A 24627-nucleotide genomic window follows, 5' to 3' on the forward strand; every position below is an offset into this window, starting at 1 on the left:
AGGGATACATTAGAATAGATTTTAGAGTCTTTCTTCTGCTTTGTGACCAAACAAAAAGAAACCAGGAGTCATCTAGGTTAAGAAAGTTAGGAGCTTATGAACCTTGGCAAGAATCTATAGCATTATTCACTTCTGGGGCACTCTAGGTCCCATTTGCCTCCATTTATTTCAATCTCTGGTAAAAAGCTTCATTTTCCAGGCACCATGACAACCAGAGATTCAAAGAAAGTATAGTTGCAGGACAGGAAATTAATATCAATAGCATCTCTGATGCTGATTAATTCTGTGAATTGTAAAATTCTGGGTATTTTTTTAATTGTTTGATATACTCTAAAGATCTTTTTCTCAGAACACAAACACTGCAGGAAATGATAAAAAAAATGGTCCCTGTAGCATTTTGGAGATGGATAAATTTGCACACTGTAGAACCAAGACATATGACAGGCATTATTTGAATACTGAAAATTTCCTTCAAAATTAGGAAGGGTCCCTTAAGTATTGACTTGTAGAAATATCTATTAGACACCACAATAAGCTTGTGATCACTATGGAAATCAATAGCCAAACACTATAGGGCATTTTAAATCAAAGTCATACAGTTACCTCAGAAACTTTGTGGGCCATATGCCAAACCACAGAACTACATATGCCATATTTCTCTAGCCAAAAAAAAAAGTGATTATCAAAAAAATCCTTATGTCACATTTACAACTATTTGGCATCATTTAAAATTTTTCAGCAGTTACCGACAATAACTACCAACTAGGGACTGCTGTAATCACCAGAAATCGCATCCAAATCATGAAAATATCTTATGTCTGAATAAATTTAAATTGAATGCATTACAGTGATAATAGTCAAACCGGCTCCTGGGGAAGAGATGAAAAATATGTTTACCTCTTTTCATTGGAGATGTAGGGAACTACAGATGTGGAATGTGGGATGCTGTGTCAGAAAGAGGTGCTGTGTAAATTGGTTCTCCTGAATTGATTTTTTTTTAATGTCTTTTTTTTTTTGACAAGGGAAGACTCACTTGGTAGGGGAAGGGAGAAGGACACAGTCCAAAATAAATGTAAAGTAAAAAACAAAAGGTATCAATGAGACTTTTTTTTTAAGAAAACACATGAAGAAGAAAGTAACTGGGGGAAGGGGGAAAAGATGGGGATCTTGTTTGCTTACAAAAAGATAAACAGCTGTGACCTAGAACCAGTGATGCAGGGACGTATTGTAAAATTTCAATAAGTAAGAGATTATTTCTACCCCTCCAGACACTTAACTTTTGTGGAAGTCTCACTGGGACACCCCCTCTTATGTGAGTAGAAAGCTAGGAGAATCAGAGTCCAAGGGTTGAGGAAAGAATGTTCCTGGCATGTTTGGGGGAGAATGAACAGACCCATGTTTTTGGAAAGGATGATGAACTTAGGGAAGGAGCAGCATCTTTCAGATACATAAGAAGGACATTTAGCAACAATATGCTGGACAAGAAGCTCCTCGTGGATAGCTGTTAGGCAGCATTCTAAATTTATTCCTTCCATTGGAGAACCTACTAATTCTTCATAAATGTTTACACTTTTAAATGGGACACAAAAGCCGGAATCATAGATTTGGAGCTGGGAAATACTTCAAAGGATGTCTACTCCAACACCTTGAGTTTACAAATCAAGAAACGGTGGCTTAGAATGATTAAGTGCCTTGCCGAAGGTCACTTAGGTAGTACACATCACAGGCAAGACTTGAACCCAGGACCTCTTGATTACAGCGTCAGCACTCTTCCCACCATGCCATGCATTTCCAGTATCAACAGAATAGCACGCCTGATTCAGCAAACAATTCAATAACACCGTCCTTCCTGCTTGAAAGATAGTTTGGGATTCCTGTAGGACTGTATTACTGCAGACAGGTAGGATCCTCTGTTATGTCACTAGCAGCAGACGTAGGAGCAAAGCTTCGATGGAATACTCCTTTGCTAGGTCCCAGAAATATGAGCAGTCCCACAGACCCTGTGAGAGTAAACATCTTTCGGGCTAGTCTGGTCCTAGTAATAGCAGCTAGCATTTGTAGATTGCATTAAGGTTTACAAAGAACTTCACAGATCTCATCTCATTTTATCTTCATAACCCCCTCTGGAGGTTATTATCCCTGCTTTATAGATAAAGAAACTGAGGCAGACGGAGGTTAAGTGACTTGCCCAGGGTCACACAGCTAGAGAATTCTGAAGCTAGATTTGAATCCAGGTCTTCCTATTGTATCACCTCATTGCCTCCTACTGAGACACAATGGTGTCAGAGACATCAATATTTTCACTCCCAGACATCACTGACATTGCAGAGCTTCTTCCTTAGCTAACTCATTTTTAAAATGATATGAGATAATTACAGCAGAGATCAAACCTGAACCTGATTGTGAAGACCTGGACTTTATTTTTTTCTCTATTTTTTTTTCTTTTCTTTTTTTGGGGGGAGGGAGAGATTTTTTTTTTGAGGGAGGAAGACAAGGGTTAAGTGACTTGCCCAAGGTCACACAGCTAGTAAGTGTTAAGTGTCTGAGGCCAGATTTGAACTCAGGTCCTCCTGACTCCAAGGCCTGTGCTCTATTCTCTGCGCCCCTAGCTGCCACTCTTTTTCTGTCTGTAAAGTTTAATCATACGGAATATAGTTTGTGTGTGTGTGTGTGTGTGTGTGTGTGTGTGTGTGTGTGTGCGCGTTAAAGGAAGCAGGGAGTAATTGAAAGAGACCTATAAGTGGCATTCAGAAAGCTTAGGTTTGTATTCTAACTCTGCTAGTTACTACCTATATGACCTTGGGCAAGTCACTTCTGTTCTTTAGATTCAGTTTCACCATCTATAAAATAAGTTGCGAGAATGGGGTTGGGAAGGGTGGAATAGATGGTCTCTAAGGCTTGTAACACCAAGCACCCTACCAGACCCAGAATGGCCTGCTGGCACAGGTTCTTTGATCTACTTTCCTAGCAAAGATTGCTCAAAAAAGGGTTAACAATCCTACTTTTAATTACATTCACCTGTTCCGGGGAAACGTCAGCACCCTGAACGTCAGAGAAAATACAGGCAGAGAAAATACCAACAGAGAAAATACAAGCAGAGAAATTAGCACAAAAATCAACAGACAGGGCTCTGACTGCCTGAATCAAAGGAATATTGCTATACACTTTACATACACCACTGGATCAAGAGAGCATTTACATCTGAGCAGTCAGGGCAGGGGGGGGGGGTGTCTGAACATACGGCTACTCAGAGTCTCCACTAGGAAATCAAAAGGTCTTTCTCATAAGTGAGTCCCCAAAGCAAAATACCAACTCAGAGTATATATACACTTCTCAGAGCCAGAAGGTATCACAACCCTCATGACTCAGTGTCTAATCAACTTAGTACCAAAAGGTGTGAAAGCCTTCCTACAAGCAAGCTGCCCCCAAGCAAGCTCCCCTCCCCCAGTTTGCTCTGTGATTCAGGATGTATCCCAGCTGTGAGCTGGGCCAGAGATCAAAGCAGGTCACATAGGCCTATTAATGGATGGGGAAGATCTTCATATTCCATTAACATTACAGGCCCCCTATCATTCTAAAGCCTATAAGCCCTATAAAGCAAAAGGAGTAGTAGATATATATATGTATATATATGTGTATATATATATATATGTATATATATATGTATATATATATATATACACATATATATATAGGAAGTGTCATATGTGTGAAAATTATTTTTATAACTATTTGTCTATTCAATCAAACAAATTTAACGCTCTGTTGAACAACATTGTTCCTCCCAGGGCAGCTAGGTGGATCAGTGGATAGAGTGTCAGGCCTCAAGTCAGGAATCAGCTTCATGAATTCACCTCTGGCCTCAGACACTTCCTTGTTGTGAGACCCTGAGCAAATCACTTAACTCTGTTTGCCTCAGTTTTGTCAAACCACTCCAATATCTCTAGCAAGACAACCCCAAAGGGGGTCACAAAGAGTCAGACGTGACTGAAACAGCTGAACAAAAACAACATTTGATGTAACTAATTACTCTTGTTTTCACTAGGGCAATGTGTTGAGTTCCTTTTCCCTTTTATGTTCTTCCTTGAAGATTCCTATCCTCTGGAAAATGACAGATGTTGGAGAGGCTATGGGAAAACCAGCACACTGGGTGCACAGCTAGTGGAATTGTGAATTGGTCCAGCCATTCTGAAAAACAATTTGAAACTACGCTTTTAAAAAGTTACTAAACAGTACATCCCCTTTCACCCAACTGTACCACTGCAAAGCCTATGCCCCAAAGAGATCAAAAAAAGAAGGAAAAGACCTGCTACGTACAAAAAAGTATTCGGAGAAGCAAAAACAAATAAATAAATAAAATGGAAACTAAAAGATTATCTCCCTATTGTGAATTGGCTAAACAAATTATGTTATATTAATATAGTGCTATATTATTTAATACCACAAAAAATGATGAAATGGATAGTTTCAGAGGGAACTGGGAAGATCTCTTTGAACTGATCTATAGTAAATCTAAGGTGCCACAGTGGATAGAGTGTCAGGCCTGGAGTCAGGCAGAGTCATCTTTCTAAGCTTAACTTTGGCCTCAAAACACTTAACAGTGACCCTAGGCAAGTCACTTAACCCTGTTTGCCTCAGTTTCCTCATCTGTAAAATGAGCTGGAGAAACAAAGGGCAAACAACTCCAGCATCTTTGCCAAAAAAAAAAAAATCTAAACAGGGTCATGAAAAGTAGGACATGACTAAAACAACTGAACAAGAGTAAATTGACTAGAACCAATAGAACAACTTATAGAAGGACAACATCGTAGAGAAAAACAACCTTGAAAGACTTTAGAACTCTGACCAATGCAATGATAAAACATACATCCAGAAGACTGGAGATGAAACATTCTGCCTGTCTCCTACCAGCAAGGTAATGCACTTAAAATACAAAATGAGAAGTATTTTGAGGCACAGCCAATATGAAAATTGGTTTTGTGGGACTATGTCTATTTATTATGAAGGTTTTCTTCCTCGTTTTCATTCCTTAATTGGGGGCCAGGGGATAATAAATGCTTTTAAAATGATTATTTTTAATATATAACATTTTGTTTTCCCCAATTACATTCTAAAACATTTTTAACTTTTTTTTTAAATTTTGAGTTCAAAATTCTATGCCTCTTGCTGTCCCACCCCTCTTCCCTCCCTGATTAAATGATTAATTTTAACAAAAAAAAATTATGGCTTCTGGTGTAAAGCTCGCCCTAGATCTTAATTTCTCTGTGAGCTCTAACATAATGTTAAGTCTTATCCTCTGGATTTGAATTTGAATGGGTCCAGAGAGTAGAGGCAGCAGCCTCAAAGGCAAGTTGATCTGGTCTACCTCAGTCATACACTGGCTGTATGACGCTAAGCAAGTCACTTAATATCTCAGTACTTTAAGCAACTCTCTAAGACACTAAGTTTCAGAATGAGTTTAGACCTGCATTTGTAGAGGCAATTTCCTCCATCAAAAGGGTCTTCTGTACCAGGGAAATCACAGGTCTACTCCATTTCCTTCACAGCAAGACATGAGCATGTCAGTCACAGAACAAGATCTATCAAGTCTTGTCTCCCTCTGACTACATCATAAGTAAAGAATTTAAAACATACTATCTGAGGTTAATGTATTCTTAAGACAGGAAGAGAAAAGCAGCATTAAAAAAAAACTAAGTTCATTTTCCTCAAGGATGGAACTTGACAAGATATTATATAATGGAACATTATCTTTATCTCAAATGGTGGCACAACTAAGCAAAATTCTCCAAAACAACTTTTGTCAGCCAGAAAAAAAAAACCACCTACTTAATATTTCAGTTCCCTAGTTATGATGAAAATTCATAAGCAACCACAAATGTTGCTATCAGCCCAGACATCTTAAACACAAGTTTTGTGTCAAAATGAAATAAAATAAAAAAATTTCGATTTCCCAAGTTCAAACATGGGTTTCAAAATTAATTATGAATGAATATAATAATGTAAGTAAAATCAGCCCCCAAAGAAAGTAAACTCTGAGTAATTACTAAAAAAAAAAGCCCTATGTTGTTACAAAGAACAAATCATACAACATAACTCCCTCGAGAAGAGAACTACAGGGTGATCATTGTATTGGCTTATTTTTCATAACTAAAGCTGAGAAGGCTGATGTCTTATTACAAAAGTCAGCTGTTCTACCCTGAGCCCTGAGGAGTTCCAGAAGAAATAACCAGCCAGGCTGGAGGAGTTTAAGCGGTGTGATATCTAGTTCTCTCTTTGAACCATAGTTTCATAGATGGAAAACAAGAAGAGATCTTAGAAGCCATCTAGACCAACCTCTCCATTTTGCAGGTGAGGAAACAGAGGCTGTTGTTATTGGTGGTGGTGGTGGTGGTGGTGGCACTTCCCAGAGCAGTTTAATGAGTTTCTTATGGTCACATGGTGGCGAATGGCAAAACTGGGATTTGAAGCTATGTCTTCTAACTCCAGATCCAGCTTTTCTTGTTTGTTTGTTTGTTTGTTTGTTTCTTCCTGCTGAGCCCCTCTGTTATACCCTGAATCATTAGGAATAGGATGTTTTGAGCACAAAGCTCCATCTGGGCTCTGAAACATCAGTGACTTCATTCCGGGAATCATCTGTCTCCACCACAAGCAAGCAGCCCCATAAACTGAGAGCACTGCCATCTTTTGTGGGAATGGCAATGGACTCAAAATTAGAAGAAGTCCTGGCTCCAGCACTGATCCATTGATGACCTTGCACATATCCCTCATTTGCTCTAGATCTCAGTTTCCTCATTTACAAAATGGGAATGATCATATGTACTCTGTCTTACATAAGAGATGAGCTACTAATAAAATGAATTAAGTACTAGGAAAGTAGATAGAGCCTATTATTTCTTTGATATAAAGAACTCCTGAATGAGAAAGATATGGAGCTGGAAGGGATTGTAGAGACGATCTATTCAACCTCCTCACTGTAAAAGTGGGGAAACTGAAGCCAATGCGACTTGCTCACACACTCAGGTGGCAAAATCAAAGACAGGATTTGAACTCAAGTCTTCTAAGACTCCAGGGCCAGTGATTTTTCTTCTGCACCATGCTATAGTTAGCAGAATGCCATCTCTGCATTGTGAGAGAAAAATATCCCAAGCTATTCTCTAAAAGAGGTATGAGAAAGAGTGGGGCAGCTAAGTGGCACAGTTGATAGAGTGTCAGGCCAGGAGTCAAGATGACGAGTTCAAATCCAACCTCAGATGAATAGGTGACCCTAGGCAAGTCACTTAATCCTATTTGCCTCAATTTTCTCAGTAAAATGAGCTTGAGAAGGAAACAGCAAACCACTCCAATATCTTTGCCAAGAAAACCTCAAACACAGAACCAGAGATGATTGAAAGGACCAAACAACAACAACAGAAAGGAATACAGATAAATGATGTCAAGAAACTGGAACACACGTAATTATTTCATAAATTTCCTGCCTTCATATAAATGTACTTAACTGGGCTAAGAACCTATTTTTAAGTCCTTTTTCTCATCCAATCTCAAGTTGGTTGGTGCTAGAGAGGAAGGTCTAGATTTTCAAAGAAGAGAAATGAATCTACTTCCATGTATACCAGCAATTCAAGTTACAACTTAATTCATCATTCCCCTGCCTTGTGGTGTTGGTAGAGAATTTAATTAATTGGAGCATGTGTAGACAGATTAGCTAGGATTACAACTGGAGCTGTAAATCATGGGGATGTAGGCTGGAACTCAATTGCAAACTCTCATTGTTTTCATTCCCCATGTAGAAGCGCAATACAATATCTTATTAGCGTTCCCAAACACTCTACATGGCAATCCAATTTGCAACCACTAAACCATGAGTAAAGTGATGTCTTTAAGAACCTTTACAAATTCATGTGGATAGGAGGTTGGCACAGAATTAGAAAGTAAGGAGCTGTATCATAGTTGAAGCATTGGGAGAATTCAGAGTGTTAAGGGACCATAAAGAATGATACCTGCTTTCATCTGCATGGCGTGGCAATCCACTGCCAGCATGTTGAGCTGGAGTATAAAATATTAGCTGTCTGACTTGAAATCTGCTATATGTTTTTCAGTTATGCTGGAACTTTTCCCATCTGGTGTCTCCTATTTGTCCTTTGAACAGAGTTCATAACATGATATAGCCTGGCAATAATTTTCTGAAGTCTCCACAGAAACCAGGTTAGGAGGACAGCAAGATAAGAAAGGATTCTAATCATTCCCAGAAGGTGTTCCTGTGTGCACAGCCCCTCTTACATTCAGTAGGGCTTAAACTAAGTTTTATGTCTTCATTCCTCAGTGGTCATCATTTTAGTTGCATCATTGTATCTCGTTACTGTTCTGTCTTTTTTATTCCTTTGTGAAATGACCTTACTACAGAAAAATAAATGCTATTTTTTTAAAAAAACCAATTGAATATCTTTGAAGGTAAAAAGGAAGAAAGAGTCTATGAGTTCCTCAATTAAATGCCCCCAGATTCTTAACTTGGCTTCTCTGCTGTCAAAAAAAAACCCATAAAACAAAAAACTTCATTAAGCTCTAACCCTGACTTCAAACAAGAAGCAACTATTTAATATAATTTCCACATCACTGGAATCAATTTGTAAGGATACACAGCCCCAGACAAGTCTGTTATAAGTTTCAAGTATCCTTAAAAAGGGACTGCTGCACATCCAAAAAAAAAAGGGGGGGGGGGGGAATCACATCCCATGAACTTATACCCAAAAGGTTTGACTTACTTGTCCCAAGTCCTCTAGAAGTCATCAGGTTTCCCAGTAGAATGACTGTCACATAAGCCCAAAGGACTCTCCCCATATTTAGAGACACAGAGAAGAGTATGAGCAGTAGTGTCAAAGATAATCCAAGCAGCAACTGGTGTATTACTAATGCCTATATCAAGACTTCACCACCTTTTAAAGAGACTAGAGAGGTATGAGGGAAATGAGTACAGGAAGTAAATAGCTTTTTAGTCTTATTTATAAAGTATTTGATGCTTGGGAGTGGGGAGACAGATTTGCATCTATCCTGATAAGGCTTTTCACTTCATTATGTAAGAAGTCAAGTTCTCTAACCACACTGTCAATGAGAGTAGGAAATGAACACAGGATCCCACAGATAGTTCCCCTATAGTTTTGTACTTGTATTAAGAACTAGGAACGATCTAAATGCCCAACAGTTGGAGAGCTAAGTAAGCTGTGACACATTTCATGTAATAGAAGAATATAATGCTATTAAAATGTTAAATATGAGAAACAAAGAAATTTGTAAAGCCTTCTAAAGTACTTTAAAGTGAAGAAAGTAAAACTAGGACAGAATGCATATTAACTTCAAATATATAGGAGAAAAAAATGAAAATGCCTATGAAAATGAACGAAAAAATTGAGAACGTGAAATATAGCTACAGAAATTAATATGCTTGTATTCATATTATACAGAAAACAAGTTAATTTTTAATTATAAATACAAAAGGTATGTTGAATTCACTTTGTCATCTAAAACTGTGTTCGATAAATTATTTTAATGTTTGATTTTTTTAAAAAAAATTCAAATTTTTAAAATTAATTAAACATTTAAAAAAAGAGTTAGAGCTGAACAGAACCTCAGCAAACATCCAGTTTAACGTTCTCATGTTATGTATGAAGTCCAGAGAGTTGAATTGACTTGCCTTCAGTCAATCATATAGTAAGACTCAGAGTCAGGATCTGCACCCGTGTCCTCTGATTCCAAATCTATCATTGTGCCATTCTGATGATATAATGCTAATTTAGCTATACGTGTTCAGAGATGATAAATGATTTGTTAGCAGGAAAATCTAGATCATCTAGAAAGATACCTCTGAACATTTCTGTCCCATAATATAAAGATAAACTTTTGAACTGGGCATTGGTTATAGAGAGTTCTTTGTTAATTTTCCAGAATTAGAAACTAGTAACATCTGGCTGCTATAATGTACTAACTCGTCATTTGGGATTCCAGGGACTATAGAAGTTGTTCAGTCCTCCAAGTATAGTGCTAAAATTGCTACGTGTAAATTAATTGTCTTTTGATGTCTTAGAGTCTGAACCAACTAATCATTAACAATAGTGTGTGAAACTTCCTGGATAATTTGGAGATGGGTTTGATGAGAACTTGATATTTAAAAAGCAAAATATTCCTAAAATAAACCCAAAATAAGAATGTGGTCCCCAGGGAATCTACTGAAATGTTCCATATTACTCAATTTCTAGATCAAGGTGAGAAGTTTGGTAGCTTTATTCTTTTTAAGTGCTCCATTATGGATTATTCGAATTAGTCTCTTTGCTTTATGGAGAACAAAAAAAAACCCCATTGTTGTTTAGCTACATAAACAAATCTCTTCTGTCTTCTCTGTGGATGGAGATGATGCAAAACAATAGAATTGGAGGATTCTAGACACCATGATCCCTTTGGTTTCATGGTCTGGGGACTTGGGTTTCTCCTCCACAAAAATGTGAGATTGCTGAACTTGAATGTCGGAATCCTGCCTCAGATAATTACTATCTATGTGATGTTAGGCAAGTCACTTAAACTCACTTTCCTTATTCCTTGGCAAGTGGAGGCCTTACCTTATTTTTTGTGAAATGGGAATAATGATAACTATCTCACAGGGTTTGTGTGAGGGTCGAATAAGCTAGCATATGTACCGCACTTTGCAAACATTTAAATGCTACATAAATATCAGCTATAAATATTTTCTTGATACTTGCCATTGTTCCAATAAACTTCAGTAAAGCTATATAATCCCTGCCTACTTTTTCCTCTTTACAGGAATGGATTTCAGTATTGGAACTAAATTTTCTATGTACCTGTAATATCAATTAAGCTGGGACTTTTTTACTGTTTTAGAATGATAAATTAATTAAGCACCTTTGATTGAGCCTTACTAGGTGCAAAGCCCCAGGCCCAAACCCCTGTCTACTAGGTGCTAATCCTATATGGGTGTAAAGCCCTCAGTGTCCTAAGGGGAGTTGCTAAGACCAGAGCCAATAGTAAAAGCCTAAGTTCTGGTCACTCAGATGACATTTGATGATGTCCAAAGACTGTATAAGAAGAGAGAACAGAGCTTTTTGTTGAGGCTTTCACTCCTGGAGGCATGGGACTCTGGGCAGCCGTTCTAACAGCCTCCCGGCTCACTAAGGTGTTGATAGTTTCTTGGTAACTGTATTTGGTCTGTTTGTAATGTATGTTTGTAATTTGTTTGTGTTTGCTCTGAAGTTCAGGGTGCTGGCTTTTTCCCCTGAACTAAGTGAGTGATATTTGTATGTTGGATTGAAATACGATTGTTAACCCCTTAACGCTGCTTTCCTTAGTAAAGCAGATCAAAAGAACCTGTGCTGGCAGTGTTCTTGTTGTTGGACTTGTGTTGGTCTTTCACCCCCACAGCAGCTGCTAGCCAAATTGTTGCAACAGCACCTAAGTTGTTTTTTGCAGATTGCCGTATTTGTTTTTTGTTCTTAGCTTACATGCCCAGAGTCAAGGGGTATTTTAGTTCTATGTATTTGATAAATATATACTCTGCTTTTAAAGACAAATTTGAGAGTAAAATGGCTTGGGGTTCAATCCATCAGAATAGCTTAACACCAATTGCAGCAATCTCTCCTATAGGAATAGGGAAATTTGGAGAGTGGTCATGCTCAGAATACGTGGAGCCCCCTAGCAGACTATGAGCAATTTTGCAAATAAGTCATAGTGGCTAGGTAACTGCAGTAGAATGGGGTTCTTCTTTTCTGTTAATTTAGCAGATACAGAAAGTCTGTGAAGTAAAACTTTAATATAAAAGGCAACAAAGAACTGTATAAGAAAGCACTGAAGAAATAAAACTGACTGTCCAAATCAATACTGCCTCAACCCATTTGTCACTAGATTGGCACCCATAGAATGCTGTAATCAGTACTAGCTTCAGGGAATAGAGAAGCAAAGGAAATTTTATTGGGTTTTTCATACCATGGCCATTTGCTTTATTTAGGGCATCCTATAAGTGTTGAAAGATAGAAGCAGCTTCTTTTTTGTGAAAATTTTTATATTTTATTTCAAATAACATATAAAAACAATTTTTAACTTTTTTTTGTAATTGTGAGTTCCAAATCTTCTCCCTCTTTTCCTTCCTTTTTCCCTCTCTGATACAGCAAGAAATTAGATCTAGATTATACATGTGCAGTCAGGCAAAATATTTTTCCCTATTAGCCATTTGCAAGAGAGGAAGCAGACAAAAGAAAGAGAAAGAAGCTTTTGGTTTTTTGGGGTTTTTTAGCATGTTTTGATTTGCATTCGGATTCCCATTAGTTCTTTCTCTCGAACTGGATAGCATTTTCCATCATAAGTCCTTTGGAATTGTCTTGGATCGTTGTATGCTCAGAATAGTTAAGTCATTCACAATAGATCATCATACAACATAAGCAGCATCTTTTTTTTAAAGATAGCAACCCTTTCTATTTTATTTTTACTAGCTGGAAACACACTGCACCAAGGGCAGAAGATTGGGTTTCTAATCCTATGTTTGCCACTAACTAGCTGAGTTACTTTTAGCAAATCTTATTTCTCCATGCCTCAATTTTCTCCTATCAAAATGGCAATAATGAAACCTGTCCCACCTACTTCACAGTTTTTAATCAGGAAATAAAGGATACGGGCAGCTAGATGGCAACGCGGATAAAGCTCTGGGCCTGGAGTAAGAAAGATTCCTCTTTGTGAGATCAAATCTGGCCTCAGACACTTCCTAGCTCTGTGACCCTGGGCAAGTCACTTAACTTTGTTTTCCTCTGTTTCCTCATTTGTAAGATTGCTGCAGAAGGAAATGACAGACCACTCCAATATCTTTGGCAAGAAAACTCCAAATGGGGTCATGAAGAATTCAACACAACGACATAAAGGATATAAAAACACTTCGCCATGTAAAAAGTACTAAACATAAGGGTCACATAATTTAGAGCTAGACAAGACCACAGAGGTCATCTAGTCTAAATCCCTCATTTTACAGATAAGGAAATTGAGTCTTTTTATAGATAATTATTTTATAGTCATTATAGTCATAATTTTATAGTCATTTTTTTCGCTCAAGGCCACACTTACTGAAGTAAAAGAGTTGGCATTCAAAGCTAGGTCCTCTAGTTACAAATTTGTTATATTATGCTACATCCCTGACCTGTGGATAGAAGAAGGATAAAATGTGTATAAATATTCTTAGTAAATTATTGCTGTTGTTTTTATTATTCTTTTTTTCTTCTCTCATCCTTTGCCCTCTGCCTTTTAGCAAACAAAAGCTTTTCTTTCCCTTACTGACTTGATCTTCTCTAGTCCTCAGGATGATTTCCGAGAAGACAATATTTTTCCAACAAGGAAATGCTGTCTAGTTATGCCGAAAAACTATTCTATTTTGTTAACGATATATTCTAAAATGTTCAGTAGAGGAAAAGGCAAAAACACATTAAGAATATTAGAGAGAGCCGGGAATTGTCAGCCTCTTTATGATAATCGTTCAAAACATGTGAAATACCTTATACATAATGGAAGGGTTCCAAAGTAGAGGAGACTAGTAGCGTGGCATATTTGGAAAGCAGATAATCACTGTGGCAATACAAAATGTGGAAATGAGGCATGTGACTCCATGACTGTGTCTCTATTTTTTAACTAGTCAAAGTGAAAGGGTGTGAAGGGTCTTGGAACAGAAACCACAGGAAGAAGAAAGAAATCTCTTAGCAAATAAGGATCTTTTGCAGGTCCCTGAAATACAGTCAAATATATGGTTTTTTCAAGGCAATCGAGGTAAGTAGGGCTAATGGTATAAACAATTAATAAGGGCAGGGTTTGCATTGTCAAAATGGCGTGTTCAAAAGATCAGATTGTAGCAGAGCTTGAAGCTCTCAGCTGTGAGTGGAGGCTGTTTTCCATTTAGCTCTGGAAAAGAACATCAAAGCTGAATTAAGCAGTAACTGATGACAATCGTTTAAGGAATGTAGAATTTAACTTACACTTCTGGACTCATATACATTGCCTTAAACCAAACCCCGAATTGTTCATTTCTGCTATGAATAGGAATTGGTGAGAAGCTTTGTCATTGAGTTGTTTCAGTTGTGTCTGAATCTTCATGACCCTATTTGGGGTTTTCTTGGCAAAGATACTGGAGTGGTTTGCCATTTTGCCTCTCCAGCTCATTTTACAGATGAGGAAACTGAGGCAAACAGGGGTAAGTGACTTACCCCGGGTCACACAGCTAGGAAGTGCCTGAGACCAGATTTGAACTCATGAAGAGGAGTCTTCTCAATTCCTGGCCCAGTGCTCTATGCACCGTGCCATCTTAATGTCAATGAAATGTTGGTTTTTGAAAGATTGAAATGGATGTGTAGTGAAGTAAACAAAACCACAGGAACAAAATACATCATGAGTACAACAAAATAAAGTGAGAGATCACTAAAAAGAAACTGAACTCTGAGTAATAGGGGTGGGGGGGAGGGGGACTAATAATGAAAGGTACTTCTTTCTTCTCAGCCAAGAGGTAAGGGACTACAAGAGGAGTGTGTTGCATCTGGCATGGTTGCTGAAACTAATTTTATCTTTTACTTAACTGTTTTCTTTTTTCAAGGGAAGATTCCATTCCAGAAGGGATTGGGGAGGGCAGAAAATACACCCAGAAATGACTTAAGTAAAACAAAAGGCTTCAATAAAACATTCTTAAAAATTAAAGCACTATTGGCCATATTTTTACTCTTCCAGATGTTCTTAAAAGAGTTCCGGACTAGAAATCAGAACGCTTGGATTCCAGTTTAAATTCCTACTACTTTTTATCTCTCTTACTTTGGGCAAGTATCTTAATCTCTAAGAAATGTAAGCAATTTTTTTCTGTTTCTAATTGTCTTTTTATACCTTCAGCCAAATTGATTAACTTTAGCACTTAAATGCTGTAACCTCCCCTTCAGTCTCATCAAAGCAAAACTTGCCCTTCTAAGAGAAGGGGCGCTTTGGTAGAGGAGTCCGGGATGTAGTTGGTAAAGCAGGGCTAAAATTTAGGGCTTGATGAAGAAACTACGCTGACAGTCCTCTTCATAGAGATAATAATGAAGTCCATGGGAACTGATGAGATCATCTAGAAAGTCAGTTTTGAGAGAAAAGAGGACCTAGGACAGAGCCTTGGAAGAAGCTCACACTCAGTGAGCATACAGAATGATGGTCCAGCAAAGGACACATGGGAGGAATTGTTAGGCAAGTGAGAAGAGAACCAAGAGAATGCAATGTTATGGGATGAGAGTGGGGAGTGTCCAGGAGGAGAGGACAGCTGATAACGTAAACAGCTGCAGAATAAGGTCAGACAGAATGAGAACTGAGAATCCGTGATTATATTTAGCAATGAAAAGTGTGTTGGTAACTTTAGATCAGCTGCAGTTAAGTGGAGAGATCAGAAGTCAGATTGCAAGACTGAGAAAATAGGTGAGGAAATGAAGGCAATTAGCATAGCTCCTCTTTTCTAGAAAGTTTAACTTTGAAAAGGAGAAGGAAGGAAACAGGTATTAAAGTACCTCCTGTTTACCAATATTATCTCATTTGATCCTTAAAACATCTCTGGGAAGTAGGTACTGCCCCCATTTGGGAGCAGTACTTCCCAGCAGTACTAGGGAGTAGGTACCACCCATTTTATACATGAAGAGACTGAGGCAAACAGAGGTTACTGAAGGTTATACAGCTAGACCCTTAGGAAGATATTTGTATGTCCTGTTTCTCCTCCCTCTGGGCATTTTTAAGCATTGTGACTTCACTTGGTGGCTTTCTTTGGGGCAGGTTGAGAGAAGGAAGGAGATTATCAGTCTTCTAGTAGTAAGTAAATTTGAGATGATGAGGACTTCCAGAAACAGCCTAGGTGGCACTTGTCTCAGACTGCCCAGTCATCCTCAGGGGTGACTCAAAAGTCCCAGCTATAAAGTGAGGCTTGTAGAAGAGCCCAAATTCTAAGCATTTCCCAGATCCCAGTTATCTAGATTTTTTTAACCAAAATTATTTTTTTTTACTTAGATACCTGATTGAGTTTACCTAGTCCTTGATTTTCCTTCCCAGACTTTACCTTTGGTCTATATTGCCCTGATAAATTTTGAAACTGTGTGACTCTCCAGAGTAAAACTCTTTCCTCATTTATTTCCAGAAGAAAAATTAACCTTCTTTACCCTTCCATTTATATGTACATATTTCCATGTATATATTTCATAGAACACATAGAAGCAAGATTCCAGGTTTCAAGTGATGATGCGTATAGAAATATATTGTCTCCCATGAAGATTCGTGCACAGTACAAGGATTGTGATTTGGTTATGATGGCAAATAGTTATTTAAACACTTAAATGTTTTTTGACAAGTGGATTAATCGGGTATTTAGACCAATTAAATAACAAAGAATCTCTGCTCCTGAGGACTACAACGTGTGTCTTAAGCTCCGTGAGGGTAGGGACTGTCTTTCTTTGTGTTAATCGTATCATTAGCACAGGGCCTGGTAAATAGTAGACATAATAAATGTTTATTGGATTAGATTGGACTTGCATGTAGTTGATAATAAGTTCCCAGAAACTTCCCTCATAAATGATTACAAATCTTTCTCACATTCCTGTATTTCTAACATGTAAATTAACAATGAAACCCATAATTTTAAGCTGAAAATGAGCCAAAATAAATGACATCATAATTCTGAATGACATTATCATACTTTTTTCTGCAAATCAACAATACATAGTCTGTGCTACTTTTTTCATGCACCATTTTTATTCAAAATGCCAAACCAAAGTGAAGTATGATTTTTGTCTTGTGTATTGCACAACATCAGAAATTTCAAGAAAAAACATGGTTTAAAAAAAAAAAAGAATAGGGGAAGCTAGGTGGTGCAGTGAGTAGAGCGCTGGCCCTGGAGTCAGGATGACCTGAGTTCAAATTCGACCTCAGACACTTAACACACTTACTAGCTGTGTGACCTTGGGCAAGTCACTTAATCCCAATTGCCCTGCCTTGCCTCCTCCAAAAAAAAAAAAAAGAATATTAAAGCCAAGATTTGAAACCATCTATTAAGGCAAAAATGGCTCAAATTATGATTATTAAATTAAAATGGCCTGATTACCAAGCTACTTCACTCCCTCCCTTCCCTGAAGGTACAAATGACTTTCTAGAAGGTCCTTCAATTATTTCCACAGGTAAAATGTGATTTCTACGTAATTAGGTTCTTTTCTCCCTCCTTATCCCCATAGTTATTTGCCTTGGTTCCAAGCCTTAGAATCAAGAATGGTGATTGAATATCCTGGAGTGGGTGGGGTAAGGCAGTGAGGAAGGGCTCCATTATATGGCCTATTACATCTACAATAATCTTTAGATAAAGTCATCACAGTTACAAGTTTCAGTACCTATTTTTTAAATGTACTTAGTCTTCAGATATTAAATGGAAAAAATTTTGTAACAATTGATGCCATCCAAAAATAGAATGGACTGCCCTGGTTGGCTCTACTAATAAAAATAGCTAGCTAGCATTTGTATGGTGCTTTGAAATTTTCCAAGTGCCTTATACTTATTATCTAATTTGATGTTCCCAACAGCCTCCTGAAATAAGTGTTAGTATTATCCTCAATTTGCAGGTGAGAAAACCGAGGTTTATAGGAGTTATGAGATTTCTCTAGAGTCATAGAGCTAGTAAGCATCTGAGGCAGAATTCGAACCTAGTTGTCTATACACTGTACCCCCCAGCCTCTTCCCTACAGATCTTCAAGTGAAGACTGGATCACCACTTTGATGGGAACGTTGTAAAAGGATTCATTGGTCAGATATGGGTTGGATTATGATCTCTGAAGTCCCTTCCAAGTTTGGAATTCTGTTGACTGTTCAAACCACAGACATCCTGCATTTATCACTCAGCCCTTGCTTTTGGACTGGTCTGCCTAAACTCAGTAATCGCAAAATCTACAATTAAAAATAATTTTCAAAGACTTTATTTAATGGAGTTCTAAACAGTTAGCAGTATATTATGACCCCAGGCCCATCTAGAAGCCAAATCCTGTTACAACATCTGCTGTCATCATGGAAAAATTTACAAAATGTCTGTTCAACAATAGAATGAAGCCAGACCTTTGGAGTTTATTTTCATTAAACAAGATTTTAGCTGTAGTCTTCAAGGTTGTGGGGAGGAGGCCAGGTAGCAAGGAAAGTTATAATCTAGAGCCTAAATCTTCCTTCAATATGGGGAGAGCTAACTGACAAGAGATATATTGGGATCATTTTATTGCTCATTACCAGAGAGGCTGGGGAGGAGGGACATATCTACAACACTATACAGTTACTTATCATTCCAACACAACACAAAAATTGGCTGTGAGGTTGCCCAGTTGTTCAGAAAATGATGACTACTCAGTATGGAAAAGGACCTCAATAAACTTTAACTCTTCCAACAAGCCAGCAGGTATGTACAAGTTCTGGTGGCTGTTGATTCATTTTCCAATTTCATCAGACCCAGTCAAAGAGCCAAAGCACAGCATTCTGGATTCATTGCACCTTGGTGACACCTTTCCTCTAAAAGCCACTCCTAAACTCCTACCAAGCATATGGGGCACTCTTTCCATCAGTGCCGAGGAGGGAAGACACTTAGTGAAGTATATCCTGGAGAAAAATGAGAGATTAAAGCTTAAGAGCAGATACAACCTGACTGAATCAGAAATATGTTCTGCATTGGCCTAACCATAAAGTATGTACCATGTGAGGCAGGGGAAAATTTGCAAGATTTTGCAATCACCAGATCAGACATGTGGAGCCACCTGGAAGGAATCTTAAAGGTTATCTTGTTTGGGAAGCCCAGAGAGATCGAGGGATTTACTCAGGGTCACAGAGGTAATAACTGGCAGACCGAAGATGCCAACTCATGTTTCTGTGACTTGGAGTGAAACACTGTTTCCACTGCAGTACACAGCCTCATCAACTTGATTGTCTCATTGTGGAGGAGAGGTGACTCTGTCTTCTCACCACCAGCACATGTGGCTCACTATTTAGACAGACAGACAGATACATACATACATAAAGAGATACTTAGAAAAGAGATAGAAAGATATATAGATATATATATACACACACAGGTGTCTATATTTATGCATAGATATAGAGAGAGAGAGAGAAATAGAGATAGATACATATGCTGAAAGATAGAGAGAGATGATAGAGATAGAAAGATAGAAATAAAGAGATATACAAGTAAGTATATAGATACATATAGATTGAAATAGGAGATAGAGAGTGACAGAAAAATATACATATAGAAAAAGAAAGAGAGCTATAAAAAGATATAGAATATACACATAGAGGTATGAAATAAATATAGATAGATACATATAAGCATAGATGAGAGAGAGAGATACATATGTGTAGGTATATATACATACATGCATTGCATATGTTTGTATGCATATGTGTATGTGTACACATATATAATATGTGCATATTTGTGTTTGTTTATATGTGCATATGTTATATATAGTACATTTTTACACATGTATTATTGTATTATTTTCAGTAAAATAAAAGTCCCTTAAGGGTAGAGGGAATTTCATTTTTTTTTGTCCTAGCAGCCATCAGCAATAGCTTGTATATAGTGGGCATTTAATAAGTGCATGATACATTAAATTAATGCTAATAGCTAACATATCATTCTATGTACCAGGCACTGCACTAAGCACTTTTCAATTATTTTCTCATTTGATCCTCACAACAACCCTGGAAGGTAGGTGCTATTACTACCCCCAATTTACTGATGAGGAAACTGAGGAAAACAGAAGTTAAGTGACTTGTCCAGGGTCACACAGCTAGTAAGTGTCTGAGGCTGGATTTGGACTCAAGTCTTCCTGACTCCAGGCTTGGTGCTCTATCCACTGTGCCATCTAATTACCTCCAACTGTTTCAAGCACTATGGCAGAGGAGGAAAAAAATTCATGGGTATCTTAGAAACTTAGGGCCTCAGGAGGGTTTCCTGAGACTCAGTTTTCTATGGGCCTCTTTAAGAAGCTCAGGACTAGCCTAGGTAAAGCTGTGGCCTAACCTCTCTTTTCTATGCCTTTCCTAGTAGCCTCCCACACTGTAGTCCTCTTCCGCATTTTGTCCCTCCCAGGCTCTCAATATCCATTGGCCTCCCTTCCCATCAGGAAGAGAGTGACCAATGGGTAAGTCACTAATCGTGTAGTTGAATTATTTTAATTATCCCAAGACAATTCATGTTTTAAAGGAAGAGTGGTAGAATTTCAGGCAATAGCAACAGGGTAGGGGTAAGTCCTTATGGTCATTAAATACCACATACTTCACAAATACAGACACACAAAATAATATTATCATTGTCTATACCAGTGATTTCATTGGTGTTGGAAATTCCTAATGAAGAAACCTACCAACTATCAAATTCTCACATCTACCAGAATCTATCAAATTCAACCAATGCAGATTGTTGAATATCTACCTTTTTTGTTCTTAGAGACTTTTGTCCATAAAGCCAGGTTAATTTGCATGTTTAATGAGGCCAGACAACTTGGCTCTGGAGACAAGCACTGGGGACCATACATGGAATGAACAGAATGAATTTTTACCAAATGCAATGTTTTTTCCCCATTGGCTACCACTTCAACCATCACCGGAATGGTGCTATCACTCTATTACCCAATGCAATTTTAAACAAATTGGTAAAAATGGTGAAAATGGCAGAGACCAATGAGGTTCCTGGATTATAGGAGGCACTTCAGATGGACCTAGCAGTTGTAAAACCTGGAAATTTAACAGTCACAATCGGTTTTTTTTTGGGAAATGATACTCTGTAATTGAAATGGTCAGAGTTAGCAAAAAAAAAAATTGAAATATTCAGTAGTGTCATAGCATTTGGCCCACAGGGGGCTCAGAGTATACTCTAAGAGGTTGAGATCTGAAAAATGAACTGTGTTATTCAGACTAAAAATCTAACTAAGGTATTGCAACCTTATGAGGGAATTAATGGTGCAGAAGGAAGGGAAGGGGAGGGCAGGGAAAGAAATAAGCACCTATTATGTGCCAGGCACTCACACACATGAATACATACATAACACAAGGTTTACTCATATTTATGAGTTGGACTTTTTTTCTTCTTTCAACCAAGAAGCAATTGTTTGTCTTTTTATAAAGGCCAAGCATAGCATCAGGAAGACCTGAGTCCATATCTTGCCTCAGACTCTTACTAGCTATGTGACCTTGGGAAAGTCACTTAATCTTGTTTGCCTCAGTTTCCTCATCTGTAAAGTGAGCTAGAGAAGGAAAGGGCAAACTACTCCAGTATCTGTACCAAGAAAACCCCCAAATGGGATCACAAAGAGTCAGATCTAACTGAAAATGACTCAACAACAGACAACAACAAAATTGTAGATTTGGGTTTTATTGCTTTCTGATTGGTTCTTATTGTATCTAATAATGCATTTCTGAGTGAGAAATAAATATTGACTTTTTGTATTTTGGTTTTATTGTGCCTTTTTATATTTATAGAATTTGAATATTGGAACAGTTATAATACTGAAAACATACTATGCTTTTTTGAAACATTAATTGAATAAAGTCAAACTATCACACATTTTTTCAATTACAAAAGATCTGTAATCTTTGGCATACTGAATAGACTGTGGTCTTTGGTATCAAGAAGACATGGGGCCAAGTCTGTCCTTTGACACATACTAGCCATGTAACCATAGTCATCCATTTCTCAGTCCTCCTAAGCACCTCCAAAACTACAAATAATGATAATAATACTAACACAAGACAACATTTTAAGGTTTGCCAAGCACTATACAAATATCGTCTCATTTTGTCTTTATAACAACTTTGGGAGGTTAGTGATATAATTAAGCGCATTTTACAAATGAGGAAACTGAAGCAGACAGAAATTAAATGGCTTGTCTCTGGTCACACACCCAGTAAGCAACTGAGGCAGGATTCAAATTCAGACCTCTCCTGACTTTTAAGTCCTACACTTCATCCTACCACCTAGCCGCCTTAGCTCTCACTAATCTGCATTGGTGGAGGAGATTTTTCTCACTGTGAATTCCTTACAGTAATGACATCGCAAGTCTGGATTACAATAATTGTTTGGTTGGGGTCAGGGTCAGGTTTGGGGATGGAGAGTCCATGTCGTTTTTCACTTGTTTCAATCATGTCCAACTCTTTGTGACCCCATTTGGGGTTTTCTTGGCAAGGGTACAGGAGTGGTTTGCCATTTCCTTCTCTAGCTAATAAGTGTCTAAGGCCAGATTGGAACTCAGGAATACGAGTCTTCCTGACTCCAGGCCCAGCACTCTGTCCACTTGACCACCTAGCTGCCCCAGAGAGTCTATACCTTTAATTTAATTGATACCAAGAGCTCCCTGGTGGAAACACCTTCCACTGACACAGATTGGCAAACTGCTCTGGATTTTATAATGTTAGACATTTGCCTCAGCATTGAGGGATTCAGTGAACTGTCCAGGGTCATACAGTCAGCATGTGTCAAAGGCCAAATTTGACCTCAAACAAAATCATCTCTCTATCCAATATGCCATGCTGACTTTGTTACTAACTACTACTACTGATTGCTGTCCTTCATCAAATCAATACAAGCTCAGAAGGCTCTACCACAGGTCGGGCACAAATAGTCCATATGAACACTTGGAAGGGAGCTGTCTCTGAACTTGCACATCTCATATGTCTTTTGACCTACTGCAATTCTGCTTCACTCATAGATTATTGAACCTTTTTTCATGCAGGCACACCAGGCTGGACAGTCCTGTGCCAGTGTTTCCCATGTTGACTCCAAAGTTCTTCAGAGAGACCTCAAGAGTGTTCTTTTATTGCTTCGTCTAATTCCATGTTAGCACTTGCCTTGTGTGAGTTCTCCATAAAACAGTCTTTTAGGCAAATGTACTTTTGACATTCGAATAATTTGGCCAGCCCATCAGAGTTCTACTCTCTGCAGTCAAGTTTGAATACTTGGCTCAAGAAAAAACCTCAGTGTCCAGTACCTTGTCTTGCCAGGTGATCTTCAGAATCTTCCTAAGACCATTTAAATGAAAGCATTTCTGTTTTCTGGCATGGTGCTGGCATAGTGTCCAGGTTTCACAGGCATACAACAATGAGGTTAGCAGAAAAGCCCCATAGATCTTCAGTTTGGTAGGCAGTCTAATACCTCTTCTCTCTCATCGTTTCCTTCAGAGCTTCCCAAGCACTGAGCTAGCTCTGGCAACGCATGTGTCAACCTCATCATCTGTGTGTACCTCCCTGGAAAGTACACTGCCAAGGTAAGTGAACTTATCCGCAACATTCAAAACTTCTCCATTTGCTCTAACTGATGATTCCACATATGGATGGTGTGGTACTAACTGATGGAGAACCTCTGATTTTATTTTGGTGTTAATTGTTAGGCTAAAATTAGCACACACAGCAGAGAATCAATTCATTTTGTTGCATCTCAGCCTCAGAGGCTGCACTGAATGCACAATCATCTGCAAACAGAAAATCATGCACCAACTCTCCCTCAGCTTTAGTCTTAGCTTGTAGCCTTTTCAAGTTAAATAATTTACCATCAGTGTGGTAGATGAACTTGTTGTCATTTTCATTTTCACTGAAGGTGTCTGACAACATCACAGAAAGAATCATGCTAAAAAGCATGGAAGCGAGTACATATCTCTGCTTCACTCCGTTGGTGACTGAGAAAGCACAAGAGCACTGTCCATTATCCAGAACCTATGCAGGCATGCCATTGTGAAACATCACAAATTTCTCGGGGCACCCAAATTTTGTCATAATTTTCCACAAGTTCTCATGGCAGACGATGTCAAAACCTTCATTAGATCTGTAAGCATTGTACACAGACATCTGTTCTGCTCCCGGCATTTCTTCTGGAGTTGATAAGCAGCAAACACCATATAGACCATTCCTTGACCTTTTCCGAACCCACACTGGCTCTTGGGTCGATGACCATCTTCCAGGTGAAGAATAATCCTATTAATTAGGACTCTGGCAAAAGAGAGATCCCATTGTGATTTTCACAAGACAACCTATTTCTTTTTTCTTTATGGAGCTGGACAATGGAGGCATCCTTAAACTCCTGGGGGATAACCTCCTCTTGCCATATAACCAGGAAAATTTCTGTCAGCTTTTGTACTGTATTTTGTATGAGCAATGGACCCCCTACCTTGTAAATCTCAGCTGGAATAGAATCAGAACCAGGTGCTTTGACACACAAGAGGAACCTAATGGTATTCAAAACCTCCTCTTCAGTTGGAAGTTTGGCAAGAGAGTAATTGACTTCAACCTGAGGTATACAGTTAACGGCTTCAGCATTGATTGATGACAACTTGATAAGAACACTATGGAATTGTCCAGCCCATCTCTCCAGGATCATGTCTTTATCACTAATGAATGTGGCTCTATCAGCACTGAGTAGTTGAGATGCACTAGAAGTCTTCGGTCCATAAATAGCTTTCGGGGTATCATAAAAGTGCTTTGGATCGTTACTATCAATGTAAAACTGAATTTCATCTGCTTTCTTATTGAGCCAAGAATCCTGCATCTCTCTAAGATTTGCTTGCACTTTGCTTTTGATGAGGGGGC

General features: G+C 38.3%; 1 protein-coding gene across 1 annotated transcript in view; it reads right to left on the reverse strand.

Moving 5' to 3' along the window:
- Positions 1-23682, reverse strand: part of CRLF2 (cytokine receptor like factor 2) — a 59860-nt gene extending 36178 nt beyond the window's left edge. The window contains exon 1 of the mRNA XM_036744162.1: positions 23595-23682. Coding sequence (XP_036600057.1) covers positions 23595-23682 — 88 coding nt within the window. The remainder of the gene's footprint in view (positions 1-23594) is intronic.
- Positions 23683-24627: the final 945 nt, after the last annotated feature.

The sequence above is a fragment of the Trichosurus vulpecula genome, chromosome 2, assembly GCF_011100635.1.
Source record: "Trichosurus vulpecula isolate mTriVul1 chromosome 2, mTriVul1.pri, whole genome shotgun sequence".
NCBI lineage: Eukaryota > Metazoa > Chordata > Mammalia > Diprotodontia > Phalangeridae > Trichosurus > Trichosurus vulpecula.